The sequence below is a fragment of the Tinamus guttatus genome, unplaced genomic scaffold (genome assembly GCF_059628265.1).
Source record: "Tinamus guttatus ecotype Peru unplaced genomic scaffold, ASM5962826v1 Tinamus_guttatus_pri_ptg000472l, whole genome shotgun sequence".
Lineage (NCBI taxonomy): Eukaryota > Metazoa > Chordata > Aves > Tinamiformes > Tinamidae > Tinamus > Tinamus guttatus.
In genome coordinates this window covers 3,845,631-3,860,707 of record NW_028289006.1, presented here as the reverse complement: position 1 = coordinate 3,860,707, position 15,077 = coordinate 3,845,631, and the positions used below count along the sequence as shown (strand labels likewise).

Below are 15,077 nucleotides of genomic sequence, written 5' to 3'. Positions count from 1 at the left end.
GATACTAAATCAAAAAGTGGAAAAAAATATTTTAAAAAATCATATAAACCTGTTTAAGTCTGTCAGTTGCTTTTACTACACTTTTCCTTTATTGCAGACTCGTACATATGAATCCTAATCCTTCAATTAACTATTATATCACACAAAACAATGTTACAAAACAGTACCTTATAACTGGGATAACTTGACTTCATACTACCCAGATGTTATGGTGATCATATATTTTAATTATCTCACTTCAGATAAGAAAACAAATCAGATAGAGAAGAAATCCAAAAAAGCCTTCAAAATCAAGTTTGAGCTGGGTTCAGCATCTGTGAGAAAGAATTTCTCCAGCTAGGGTTTTGCGAATTATTTTTCCAACTTCCTAAAATCTTAAATGATTCTCTTCCTCCCATCACATCCCACAGGAATGCCCACTGTATGGACCAAGTTTGGGATGGTCCTACCAGAAACCTGAATCTGGCTCATTATCTACTCTCCCCCACACAAGAGATTCCCAAACTCCCAAGGAGTGTCCCATACATTCAGCCCTGGAGCAAGAGCATCCATCAGCATCACGGAGGTACCCAACACTCTCCTGGGATCGTCCCTGCTCTGGTCCTGCAATGAACTGCCCAGTCCTCAGCTCACTGTGTGTGCAAACACTCAGGAGCAGGGATGATGCCTTTGGCCCCATGATCTGCCCATGGCAGGAGGGGCTTCAACCTCCAAGCACCGCAGGAAGGCGCCTCACTGACCACTGGGGCCCAAAGCACAACATTTCACCGACTGTGTCAGTAAATAGCAACAGCCTCAGGGACTTACAGTCTTGGGTATACCTGTGCCTGGTAACTAAAGTTTTCTTGGTGCCTGGAGAATTTAGACTCCTGAAGAGTTGACATTTTGATCAGCATATTTTAATGAACTTAACCTCCCAAGTTTTACTTTTAAGCTCCAAAGCTCCAAATATTATATTTTTCCAGTGTTTTGCAGACATGAATCAAGAGCCCACTGACTTCGGCAAGACTCTTTTCATGTATTTTGGTTCCACACACATTCCAAAGCCCTTAGGCTTTGTCTGCAAAATTTTGATTCTAATTTAAAGGTTTGGGCAATCTTATGAGCAATCTCTTAAAAACTATTTCTCTCTTTTTTTTTTTTAAATAAAGATCTCACAATCTTCTGTATTGCTTTTATGGCAGTTATGCTTTATACAAGTAGAAGGCAAAGACTTTCAAAATTAAGAGTTTTGATGTGAGCTAGTGAGCTGGACGAAGAAAACCTACTCCAGTGGGAAACCTAAATTAGTTTGACTTGTTTATCTTAGTATTTTATCTCTTAGGGTCCAAACAGTTCACTAAACAGCTGTGAACAAAGGCCTTGAGACAATACTACCTGCACCAAATAAACTTAACTCAGTGTTTCCTCAAGGCAGCAAGGTGTTCTCTTGCTTACAAACACATTTGATTAAAATACAGACAATTTCTTGAACATATTTTAGTTGACATAAGGAAAGCCGATTTAACCTGATGTGCTCATGTGGCATCATTTGAACAAACTGGTTGATATGTGATGCAAATATCAACACGCTTGATGATTTCCATTTAAAAGTTCTGCGAAAACATATGCCATACTAAAAATGGAAACATTAGATCTCATCACTTCCTCAAAATATCCTCTTTGGGTTTTAAAATTGAAGTTGACACTGAGAATAGTGTTATCCAAAATTTTCTGAAATGAAATCAAGTTCAGGAAAGCAATGCAATGAATAAGCTATAATTCCTCTCTTGGTCTCTCTATTCAAAGCCAGAAATAATAATAATAAAAAAAAACACAAAAAACTATTAATCTCATTATGAAGAATAAACCTAAAACCCTTTCAAGATCACATGAAAAATTCTGTCATTACATACATCTATCTACAAAGGCCTGTAAATATAGTTAAACATGCAAGTCCATTCAGCAGTGTGCAAATAACCTAGCAAACAAATGGCTAAAACAAAAAATATACTCAAAGCAACTCAAAAAGTCACTCTAGTTTACAGTGTTTGTGAGTATTCGTCTTGGACTGGTAGCAGCTTGAGAAGTTGTTGAACTGGCATAAGCCAAAGGAACCTGCAAAGAGGAAGTTCCTAGACAAAACATGCAGTGTAAGGCTCATGACTGGGATCAAACTAATCATCTCCTCTTTTTTTTTTCAGAAATAATTAGTGTACCTTTAATTTCAGAGGGATCTTTGGTGGAAAGATTGGAGGAAATACGGTTCATCCTTGCAAAACTAAAATTTCACATACTGTGAAAAATAAAGTTAAAATCTATTTTTGGGCCAGAATGGTTGAAGAAATCCCTGATTAGCCTCTTAATGGGGTGAGTCCAATTTAGTGAGAATGATCACCAGAGGGAGTCATTGACTTTCCACTAAATTCAGAGGGAATTTTACATACACCACAATGCCGAATCTGGGGGAAGGGCTGAGAAAGACTGCCAATAGATTGGAGTTCAGGGACACAAAGCACTGTTTTATGGAATTCATCTGTATCCATTTTCCCCTTTGGAGTCCTGTAGGTTGACTGCTGTAATTCATGGAGCAAGTTAGAAAAAGCGCATGGAAAAAATTCTTCAGTGGGTATGAATTCCCACAGAAAAAAAAAAGAAAAAAGAAAAAAGAAAAGCACGACAGTGTTTAATTGGTGATTATTGGAAGTGGTAGAAGTACTATCTGCTTGGTTCTTTCTTTGGATATACAACATATCACAGTCTTGCTGGAAAAGCAGTTCCTCTCCAAGTGGCTATATGGCAGGGTGTCATACTTGGAAAGACCAGGACTTCAGACAAGAAGAGTGAAAAGGAGAAAGGAAGAATAGCTAGTACATTTTTTCTGTCTTTTTTTTTTATTTCATCATTAGGGACTAAATGAAAAAACGAGACTGAGAACCGCTGGGAAGCCTCACACACAGCAGGACATGGCGACCTGCTCCATGGCAGAGGGAGCTGCTCCGCGAGCTGCATCCCATCTGTCTGGGACGGCAGATCAAAGCTGTGTTCCCAACGTGCGCTGCGGAGCACCACATGGTTGGAGACCTGACTGGCTTTCATCATATGGGCCACCGAAAAACAGCTGAGTTCCTCCTGAGGCAAATTCTGCTGATGGGCTGTCAATGCTTAACTCTGCTGACCTTCAGAGGGGTAGAAGACCTCATTCTGGTCAATGTATGCTTGATTTAAAACAGTTGGTACCTACATTATGGTTGGGTGAAGAAATTTAGAGATGAGGGAGACAAGAATCTCTTCTGCAAAGAGTTTGATTTAATGTCCAGTTGAATTTAGCACTGTTGTGATTTTCCAATAAGTTGTTGCACAGTTAAAGCCTTTTTTACTAAAAAACACTCAGACATATCCCCAGATGACAAAGCTTAGCAGAATGCTGACCCCCTCCATTAATAAATGCAGTGGTCACCAGTCCTGCCAGTGACACTACCCCTCATGAGTATCTCTGCACACCAGCTTACTCCATGTGGCACATACACAACTGAAACATATTTGGAAAAAAGCTGTTACTCTTCCCATTATATAATTCAGGCTTAATATATGGCTGTGGCTAGAAGTAAATCTGTAAACTGCAGCACTGCGTAGCCTTTAAATGATAGCTTTCGACTATACCTGTGCCATCTGCCTCTCCAGCTTTGACCGGGGAATGTCATCAAAGTAGTTTTCATTTCTTCTTCTCCTTGCATCGCCCTGCATGATAATGTGGGGAACGTCCAGGGAGCCACCAGTAGTGAAAGTGCTTTGGCTAAGTGATGGAGACAACTGAGGAGGAGTGTGGTTACCACTGGGTTCCTGGATAGTAAGGAGGAAAACAGAGCATAAGAACGGCATACTGCTGACTTCAAAATACAGACTTAAAAGTGTATTTGAATGATTCATGCTAAAACAAACAAAAAGCAAGTTCTTGAAGTGGAGGTTACTGTGAGTGAACTTTATAGATATAGATAAAGCAAGTTTCTTTTTACAACTGTACCTAGCAATGTCACCCCTTTTTTTCTTCTTGTAACCTCCCTACATAATTTGTACGTGAACAGGGAGAAAGCTGATGCAAGGAGATACTTCTCTTTTTCTTGTGCATGTGAGCAGAGAGATGATAGACAACAGTCAGAAAACTATTTTTTTTTCCCCAAAATTGTTCTACCTAATGTGCAGAGACCCCATGGAAGAAAAAATATGTTACTATTTATGCGAACTAGAGGCAAATTATTTCCCCAAAGCTTCACTGTGTAACATATTCCTCTCTCTAGGGCTACTGGAGAGATACAGCAGTGAGTTACTTCTTGTCAATGCCCAAATAAAGTCATGATTTAGGACTATGCTATTTATAAGATGCACTACTTCCTCACTACTTCGCTGCAGCAGCTTTGAGCAGTCAAAGTGATTTCAAAGTGATTTGAACTCCAGCAACATTTCTTGCTGGAAAGAAGAAATGAATGAAAATCTACAAAATATAGACACTTTGCAATTTTTATCGGTCTGGGAGAACATACTTTTAACTTGAATTACTGGATATCAGAATCATATCTAATATCAGATCCTAGCATAACTGAAAGCACCCAAGAGCTAATACTTAACCAGCTTTTTCTTATAATTAATGCTGAACCATGTCCTTGGATCAAACAACACGCAAATACCAGCAAAAAAAAAAAATTCTATGTAAGGAGAAATATATGTCCTCCTGATGGTACATTTTACTAGCATTGCTACCACATTAGTGATAGACAGCCACTGTATGTTTGGAGATACCCCTTTTCGCTCATACCATACAATCTGCAGGAGCCAAGCTATAGTATCCTGTGCACTGCCCAGACAGGCTGCACGGACTGTAAAACACTGCCATAGCAGCTGTGTGGCTGTATACATTCTTCTGCCACCATCTAGACTACTGGGCTCAACTTCGCTAGCATGAGAGATTTCTCTGATTTGAAATTCTTTGGAGCAGAGAACATACCCACCAGCAGGTTTGGGCAGAGCAGAGCTTGTCTAAACAAGCTATTGCTCTAATACTGCATTTTAATGCTGAAGAACAGGAAGGGTCCTCAAGGCATTAACACCACAATAAGAGGAAGCAAAGATCTGCCCTGGGGTGTGGGGAGGGTCCTGTATTAAAGCTGGTATTTCATGCATGATTTTATTGAACTAAACTTATTTCTAAAAAAACATCAAGGTACTTTACTCCATGTTACTAAGAAACATGACCAGTAGAAGAAACCAGAGAGTTGTAATCTCTTCCTAATGGAAGTAAAAGTTGCAAGATTCTGTATGTATTTGTGTGATAACAGTATGTGATATTAAAATATTTATATGTCCATGACATTATTCTTTGCAAACACAACAGTGGGTTTATATTTTCTGTGTTGATTAAAATTAGCAACAAATATGCAGTTTATCACATTTTAAACCACAGATATTTGTTTTTCAGTTCTCTAGCTTCCCTATGATTTGAGACAAGTACTTGACATTCCCCAGGGCAAAGTAAGGAGTGCTATCCTCTGAGGAATACACTTTTCCCTTCCTTCATGAAAATCCACCTACATTTGGCCCAGTTAAAAACTGCTGAAAAGCTGCAGTCTGCACACATGCAGAAGGTTTGGTGAGACATCATCTCCAAATTGCGTCCCCAGTTCTTCCATGTGCCTCACACACCTCCACACTGATGGTAACCTGAGTACAGCAGAGCCAGATGACTTCCCTCCTAATGATTCCTGCCAGCCAGGTATGTAACAGGACTTCTTCCTTACATGCGTCATGATTCACTCCGTTAGTACCAATACAGGCATCTACAGTGTATCTAGGTGACAGATGACTGCAATGGATATAAAGATTCCAGCTTTTATCCAGTTTTTCATGTTTTTTTTTCAAAGTACGTAATAGGGGAAATTCACTCAAAAAGCCACGTTAGAAGGCTATTAGTAAGGTTATAGAGGCAAAAATTACAGAGTTAGGAAGCACAAGAATTATTGTGCCTCTGCATTATGGTACGGTATTTAATTGTATGATTGTATGCTATTTTCTCAAAGAAGTCATTCGCAGCACAGATGGATCCTCAGCTATGCAGCATATTGTCATATATTCAGCATTGTGTTATCATTACTTATCATGTAGTCAGTATTTTATTCTCACCTCATTTTGTGGCTCCAAACCTTTACCCTAGACTCGTCAAATCCTGCTCTGAGGACAGCATGTTTAATATCATTTTTTGGATGATACTTGTGTTTGGACTTCAGTGCTTTGTGAACTTTAAACAATTTATTTTCACAACACCCTATGAATTCTGAGGCTTTATAATCAGCACTTTGGTGCTAGAGAACTAAGACACGTACAAGAAGGTTAAAAAACACCCATCACTTCAGATGTCCAATTACAGTATCTATTGTCGTTTTTTCCAAGTATGTGCATTCAAAACTCAGCTTCTACTGATCTAATTTGCAGTACTGTGTGCTTGGCACTTGCATAAATCAGAGCCCAGACTCCACTCATATATACAGAATGTCTGTAACATACAATTAGCGCCTGTTTGTGAGGCATTTACTTAAATAACTTGTCAAGCAGTATCCAAGAGCTTTGTGGCAAAAGCAGACACAAATCTGCATTTTTCTTGCTGCAGTTATTCCTTTAATCGTTAATGAGACCTTCTCTCATCCTTCCTGCTCTTCTCTTCCTCATTCTATAACCACTTTCCCATTCCATGAAAAAATCTACAGTCCAGATAAGGATGTCTGTGCAGCAGGCTGTCATGTATTTGGTATCATCTTATGGTTAGTTAGCATTAAAGAAGGAAGAAAGTTAAGACTTCATAGGTAACGTGAGATCCAGCATTTTCTAACTTCTGAGTATGTGACCTTGAAATTATAGAGGGGTTTTAAGTACAGAGTTACTGGGGAAATGATCTACTTGGTATTTACTTGTTAGCCTTCCACAATATTTAACCATTTTCCCTTTGACATAACTTAAAAGCTAATATAATAATAGTGGGAAAGAATGAAAAGTTAGCCTTCCCTAGACTGACCTTGGCATCATAAAGGCATAATCTTCAGACAATGAGCGGTCTTTTCTACTAGATGTATCTTCTAGAAGCAGCAGATATTTTATTATATTTAAATCAATTTTCAGACTAAAAAATATTGCAAACTACAGAGTTAAGACTATGTCCTTGCTCTGTGTGAAAATGGCATTGCAGCAGTGGACGAGAAAGAAAACCTTAATCCAAACTCATGTCCTTTCCTTTTGGATTCCCTGTGAAGACTTCAGCAGTATGAAGTGATGAATAACATCTCGCGGTTGCCAGCATCAGTAGTTCTAGCTGTGGAGTGGCAGACTACTTTTTATCATTTTGACTACAGATGGAGGACATCCAGGTTTCTCCTCGCTATTAGATGGGAATATACAATGCTAACCAGCAAATAGGCAGTGGAAACTTTCCCACCTGCTGAAGAAGAACTAATTCCCCTGTCTGTGGCACTGAAACCATTGAGCAAAAATGTGTGACTTTCAAAAAGTTGGCAAATTATTCCTCTTTCCTGGGAGTATTTTAACACCAGCTGTGTACCAGGAGACCATTCATCTAATACATCCAAATATAAAATACAGAAAAAATATCCATATATTTATGCAATATCCCTTGCAAAATGATGTCACAGGCTTGTGACACTTTTTTTTCAACATGACATTACAAATACATTGCTTTTTGAGGGGCAGGTCTGAAATGTTTGGACATGTCTACATTATGTGGCATTTGAGCACAAGCAGGATGAAAAGAGGTGGGTCACAGAAATCCTAAGTGTATGTAAAAATAAGGTCATAAAAACCAGCCTCCCATTCTGTCTTTCTCTATTTCTCTTTCCACTAGGAAATCGACTTTTGTGAGTGCACCTTGACCTGGCAGATTTGGAAGTCCAGCCACAAATGAGATTCCAGTCCAAAAAACAGCCCCAAGAAAACAATCAAATCCAATCAAAAACAAAAGATCTGACCTAAACTAGCAAAATAAGAAGTGTTGATGATATAAGCAACCTTGGAGAGAACACTGTAAGAATGGGTTATCAGACTACAACATGGTAATGGACAGCAAGGAGTACAAATTTTGGAACAGAGAAACTAAGGGAAGTTGGGGTAATGACAGGAGATTAAAACTGAGCAAATGTGGAAAACTCCCAGAGAAACTATAACAATGGCTCTGAAAAAAGGAATATTAATGAAAAATAAAAATGACTGGCAACTTCTGATACAGCTCAAGAGGCTCTCCACACAAAGCACAAAGTCTGCAAAGTAAGTGTCTTGAAAAGGTGTAAGGGAGATGGAACTCTTCTTTCACCATGCTAGCCACAGGAGCTGGGATTCCTATGGACAAATGCAGACAGGCAGCTTGCTGACACCTACTTCTGAGCTAGTTTAACGGGTCAGATGAATCAAACAGTAAAAATGTCAGTCCACTGACTACCCAGGGAGCTGTGAAGGAGCAGGTCAGCTGAAGATATCCTCACCGACAGAGTCTGAAGTGAGAGGAGCTGAGTCCTGCTCTCAGCGGCTGTTCTTTTTCACATGAGCCTTACTTGTCAAGAAGTGTCAAGAGATTTCCATGGGGACTCACCCTGAGGGTTATTGAGCGAGGTGGCTTCTGAGGGGGATCTTCGTGGAGTCTGTCTCCCAAGGAGGCCAGAACGCGCTTCCGATGGCCAATCAAGCTAATTTTTAAGACCTGAGAAAGGAACACAAATATCTGGTTAAGAAGAGTACATTACACTCATTATACTCATTACTTTCAGAAAGGAACCTTTTTTTTCCTTTGAACCTTTTAACATAGTTACTACACAGGTAAGATGGAGCAGTGCAAGGCAAACAGAGCAGAGGAAGTGAGAGGAAGATCGAACAGAAGAAGAATTCTTTAGAATTGAGAAAAAAGCAAAGCAGGAAAAGAAAAAAAAAGGTTCACAAATGAGTGAGGAGGATAGGAAAATGAAACAGAGAAAGCAGCAGAGGAGAACGGGGAGATTGGAGAAGAAAATGGAGACATGCAGGCAAAAAGTGGGTGATTAGGATTAAAGAGATTCACAAGGATGGGAAGGATGCTGACATTAGGGATCACAGTGAGGAACAGTCAGCTGGTGGTTAGAGAAGGGAGAAATCAAGCTGCAAAATGAATATAAGATATTATTATTTAAAACCCATACATGATGCCTTTCGAAGGCAATCTCTGGACTATGTGCACAGTTACCATTATAATGCAGACTTGTGTACATGTTAGAAACACAAGATAGACATATCCCCCAGAATTTGCCCTGGCAGTCTACTACTTTTACCAGGTATGCTGACAAATCTTGCTAGCCCATAGATATTACCATCAGCAGGCTGGCTCAAATACCTTGCATCTGTTCAAACTCCCAAAACATTGCTAAGCAAGCTTTACAAATTTATCACAATACTCCTCCTTTATATTCTTTCATATTCCTACTCATCCAAGAGCACCACTTCCCTCATAAAAACAGAAAGAGAAGAAGGAGAAAGTTGGAGACCTGACCATTAGCATAGGAAAACAAAAACACATTCTGATATCATTAACCACTACAACTGCTTCAAATTGTGAAGCAGCACTCGAGCATAGTAGCAAGCCTCTGCTCTGCGAACAGCAGGATCCTCACATAATTCTTACAGCCTGTATATGGTTTTAAACATCACACTTGTCTCCATTTGCTCTCACTATAGTAGCTCCCGCTGTATTTAGGACCACTGTGTGTCAACAGCCTTCAGTCGAGAGGAATTTCTCACTCAACCTACAAGCAATAGTCCCCCAAAACCCAAAGATGCTGCCTCTTAAGTGATCGGCTATCTCAATTTGAGCAATACCACTAAAAAGTAGTATTCAACAAATAAGCAAATTAAAGAAACTATTCCCAGACACAGTTTCTTTGATCCAGTATCTCAGGGTGGCAACATGCAGTTAGGGCTCTGGTGCTGAACTCATGAGCGGGTGAACGGTGTTCACACTCACTCTGCCGGACTTCTCTGCACTACCCGATATTGTTGAACACTAAGAATACCCTGTTGACCTTTGTCTATAAAGTGATGGGCAATGACATGAGAGCGATGAAAGCCTTTCCCCAAGAGGGTTGCAAGGACCATGCAGATGGATGGCAAAGTCAAGCTGCAGAGTCCCACAAGCCTTTCCTGTCTTCTTGTATTTGTATAAATCTGCAGAGGTATTAGGCCAGTTGAGGTAGCACAGCATATGCAGGAGTGCTGGGGGCATGCAAGAGACACCTAGTTATGTATTCAGTTTACACTGAATGTTAAGGAGAAGAGCACAGGGATTACGCTGGTATTTGGCTACATGAAACACCTCAAGGAGCTAGAACTGCTTTAAGCTTGACGGCAGTAATGCACTTCCATGGACCAGTTTCTTTTATAATGCTTTCCTGTCATCAAAAGCATTTACCCAGAGATTTTTAAGTCAATTCACAGTTCTCCAGCCTTTCTGAGGTCCTCAGTGCTTTGAATGCCTTATTAGCCATATCAAACCCAGACAAAGGAATTCATACAAAGCTACTGAATAACATCAGAGAAAAGGATAGGTGTCTTGTGGGATGTAGCACTTGAGAGATCAGGAGAAAGGTCTGCACGGTTATATTATTTAAAAACTGTGCTCCGTTTGGAAACTACACAGATCTTTAACATCATCAATACTGCTAAGGTTATTCCACATTTTGTTCTTCCACTAAAATGGTGATCACTCCAAATTTGAACTGGTAGGGATTTAAAGATGCATCCTACAGAAACATATGGTCCTTAGCCAACAGGCAGATCTATTTACTCATCCGGACAGCATATTACATATGTTAACGAAGGCAGCTTGTATTCTTCTGAAAATAGACTCTCTAACTACTTAGGCAACTTCTTATTCAACTTGGAAAAATAAAATATTATTTTCTGAAACACTTCTATATTTGAATGATAAGACTTTAACAAACTTCCTGAAACTCTAAAAACTTGTTCTGTGATGGATTATCCTTGACAGTATTTATCAAAAATGTCAAATATCACAAATACAGGTCAATGGTGTGCATTGGTAACATTGCCTATGACAGAATCTTAGGAACAGCTTCATGTTGCATATCAAATAACTACTAGTCTTGCACTTATTTAGCCTGCAAGTTAGTTCTCCATGAATATTTTCTACCCCAGGTTATAGTGAAACCTGGTAATAGTGAACAATACAATGCACCTAAGTGCTATGCAGCAACGCATTTGGTCAGGTAGTTTGTAGACTACTTTCTACAAGACACTGAGAGTTTTGCAGCATGCCTGCAGAAATCAGTGAGATCATGTCATGAAACCATTACAGTAGCTTAAGGTTCTGCACAGCCTGTATTTCATTACCAGGACAAAAGCAGCTGTACATGATATGCCTCTTTCTTCACTGGCAGTGTGATATCTGAGAGAAAATAAAGCAGCCCCATATCATATTTTGAATAGGCATAACTTGCTTATACTGTAATGCAATTATTAAAGGAGAATGGGGCAAGTCGTTTGTACAAAGTTAACACACGCACACAGATTTAATCCTATTTTTATCTTCATATTCTCCAATGATTAGTATACAAAACGAGATTCCACCAGGAAATATAAGAAATTCACAAATGTAACCGACGTAACATTTTGCATTTAGATTTTTTAACTGAGTTGACAGATGTTTTAAAAACCAAACACATGTATTCCAGTAACTCCCCAATGACTACATATGTGCAGATGCTGGAATGCACAAGTTATTCCATCTAAAGCTAAGCATTATTTCTGCAATAACCTTCTGTCTGGTCTTTTCTTCTGACTGAATAATTTGATTTGACACTATATTTTTATAATTATTCAAATCTTTTTAAAGGTTACTACATTTCAAGATATTGACTCCTTTTGTTTTGGAGTATCTGAGAGGTTACCATGTGGGGCAGAATTAACACCACAGCAATGCAAGGACTAGGTAATCACACATGGACAGTCAGATGCTAAGACCTAGCTACGGAGTGGAAATCTAGAGAGACATGAGAACAGCACTAGTAATTCTCTAGTGGCAGTACAAGACGCTCTAGAATTTAAGCTTCATTTATTTAGGAAATGACCGTAACATTTAGGGCTAAGAGGAAAAGCAGGTACCTAGGAACCAACAAGGTGTGATTTTTCTACTTTTGTCGCCCAGAACACTAGGTAAATACAATGCTATTTTATTAATCATTTTACTGCCGATTATCTTAGAAGAAACTCCTATCTACTCTGGAATGGTGAATAAAGAACACATTCATTTTTACCATTTTTCCTCCACAAAGTACTCCTTAAAACATGATAGCATCAAGAATCCCTATGAAGCTAGTTCAGAGCAACCAGTCACCTGGCTGTCGCAGTTAGTTTAATTAAAGATTTCAAAATGTGCAAAAAAAGTGCAGACTTTGACAGATCTTATCCATATAACTCCAGTTTTATGTGGTAGATTGACAGTTACTTAAACTAAGGAAAAACTGAGCTCCTTAAATCCTTAGGTCTCTTCGGAGTTGCTAGAGCTCTCAGATCAATATAACTTTGTATATTTAATCAAAAAATGCAAAACTACATTTAAAAATAAAATAGTTATATCCAGCAGCGTTTTTTAAACAACCTTTGACATTGAATCCCAGACTCAAGGCATATCAACAGGGTCTGGCAAAGACATTAGTAAAAGAAGAATGCTGCTCTGCCTGAGAAAAGGAAGCAAGCCAGGCTTGTTAGCATATATAACTCTAATCAGAAGTTTACAAAAAAAAATAATGCTGACCAAGACCTCCATTACATGGTGCAATAATAGTGTGTTTTGAAAGGTAAATATGTCAGAGTCACTAAATTTTCACAATAGGGACTACTATCATTAAGCTGCAGAACTGATAAAATAAACCAGTGCCCAACTACTGCAGCTGAGCTGGAGCTTGTTGTGGGGTGCTGCACCGAATCACAAACTCACAGAACGGTTAAGGTTGGAAGGGACCTCTAGAGATCATGTTGTCCAACCCGTTTGCTCCAGCAGGGTCACCTAGAGCACAAGGCTCAGAGTCGTATCCAGGTGGATTCTGAAGATCTCCAAGGAAGGAAACTCCACTAACTCTCTGGCAGCCTATTCCAGGGCTCTGTCATCCCAATAGTAAAGATGTTCTTCCTAATAGGCAGATGAATCTTCCTGTGTTTCAATTTGTACCCATTACCCCTTGTTCTATATCTGAACACCATGCAGAAGTTTGGCCCAATCCTACTTACATCCTTCCCTTAGGTATTTATACATGTTGATATGATCCTCCCTCAATCTTCTCTTCTTTAGACTGAAGAGGCCTGGTTTGCTTAGTCTTTCCTCATAAAATAGATGTTCCAGTCCCTTAATTATCTTTGTAGCTCTCCCGTGGACCCTCTCTAGAAGAGGGGTCCTTATTGTACTGGGGAGTCCAGAACTGCACACAATAGTCCAGGTGCAGCCTCACCCTTGTTTGCCAAGTTGTTTTGGTAAATTTGTCCTCTGCAAAGGCTACAGGCCCTCTGGGGTTGGTGCCAGCTGTAAAGTGACTGGGAAAAGGCATGATCTGCACCTCTCCTGCCTCTTCTTCCCTCTCAGGCAGCAGAAGAAATATCCAGTCCGAGCTATGTTCATCTTCAGCCACATTTTTCACACTGGGATAATTTATTGTCTTTGTCAGTCAACTGCTGACTGATTTCTTCCAATCCTAAAGCTGTGAGCCAAAATTATCATTAACCTTTGCCATTTTTTAATGGTGCTGGGAGTTTCCTTTACAGCTTTGAAGGGCCAGCAAAGTGCAGGCACATGAAAAAAGGAGGCTCCAAGGCACTCTCAAGATCAGAGCTGTTGCAGTCCCGGTAGCTGTTAAGACTTCCCTGTTTTGCACAATTGCAATGGAAGTAATTTTTTTTTATGCAAACGAAGAGACTTGTAAGGGACTATAAATGATATGAAATATGTGTCATTATCCCCCTGAATTAATTAGCCAACTGGAAACAGATGTCAGTTGTCTTGGTGACAGCATTTCACAAAGACAGATGGTTGCTTAATAAGTCCTGTTTCTATATGTTGAACACGAGGAACTGACTTTTCCTCCTAAACACATATAATTTATTTGCAGATCTGCAACTATGGAGACACCAAAGACCAAAAGTCAAAGTATGGGTGTCATTCTCATCTGAGCGGCACTGCTGGAAATTAGCTTGCCCCGGGATAAGTGTTGCTACAGTGATAAAAAATTATCCTGAAACAGATTCAGGCTCAGGAGACAGGATGATTTTTTTTTGCAGGATCCTCTGGATAGCATTTGGTGCTATTATCAAATTTTTGCTCTGACTTCACCGAACAAATCATTTTGCCACTAAACTGTTTTCAAACTACTCATTAATATAAGAATTGGGTATTTGCAAATATCTAGTGCTAATACTTTTTGTTCCATTAAAGATAAAATAATAGTGATTTTTGTCTTTGTAACTGGTAATCTTTAATATCTCATCTGAAAAATATTAATTTAATTTTTTGTTATAAAAGTCAAGAAAATACAATTAAATTGACCTGGCCAATAATGATACTCCTCTCCTGAGGATGTGTCTCAGGCTACATGATGAACCACTTTTTAAAAAGAAATGTTTAATTAAAAATGAAGTTAAATCCATGGCCTTTTAAAAATATCTCAGTTTAATGGTTTTATAAGCCCTAGATATAATCACAATTATTACACAGGAGCAATTTTTTATTATATATGAGGTCCACAAAATGTAAAGCAGCAATCCTAAAGTCTATTATGTACACAAAGAGTATTAAAATAATCATTGGTCTCATTTTTCCTAAGTGACAATGCTGAAAATATGATACACATAAGCCATTAAGTAGATCTGAACATGAAGTTAATATATATATTACTTGCATTTTCAAAGGCTACACGTGGAAAAAATATTGGACAGTTACAAAGGTGGAATAGACTCCCCAAATACACTCCTAGATGAATGACTCGTCGGACTGTTTCCTCCACTAGTGACTTACATGT

The 15,077-nt window shown here is 39.0% G+C and overlaps 1 protein-coding gene across 9 annotated transcripts in view; it reads right to left on the bottom strand.

Annotated features, from left to right (window-relative positions):
* ANKS1B (ankyrin repeat and sterile alpha motif domain containing 1B) overlaps window positions 1-15,077 on the bottom strand; it is a 404,144-nt gene that overhangs the window by 42,938 nt on the left and 346,129 nt on the right. For all 9 annotated transcript variants that reach the window (XM_088532910.1, XM_088532909.1, XM_088532904.1 and 6 more), the window contains 2 exons: window positions 8,621-8,728; window positions 3,643-3,822 (listed from right to left, as the gene is read on the bottom strand). In XM_088532910.1, the coding sequence (XP_088389036.1) occupies window positions 3,643-3,822; window positions 8,621-8,728 (288 nt within the window). The remainder of the gene's footprint in view (window positions 1-3,642; window positions 3,823-8,620; window positions 8,729-15,077) is intronic.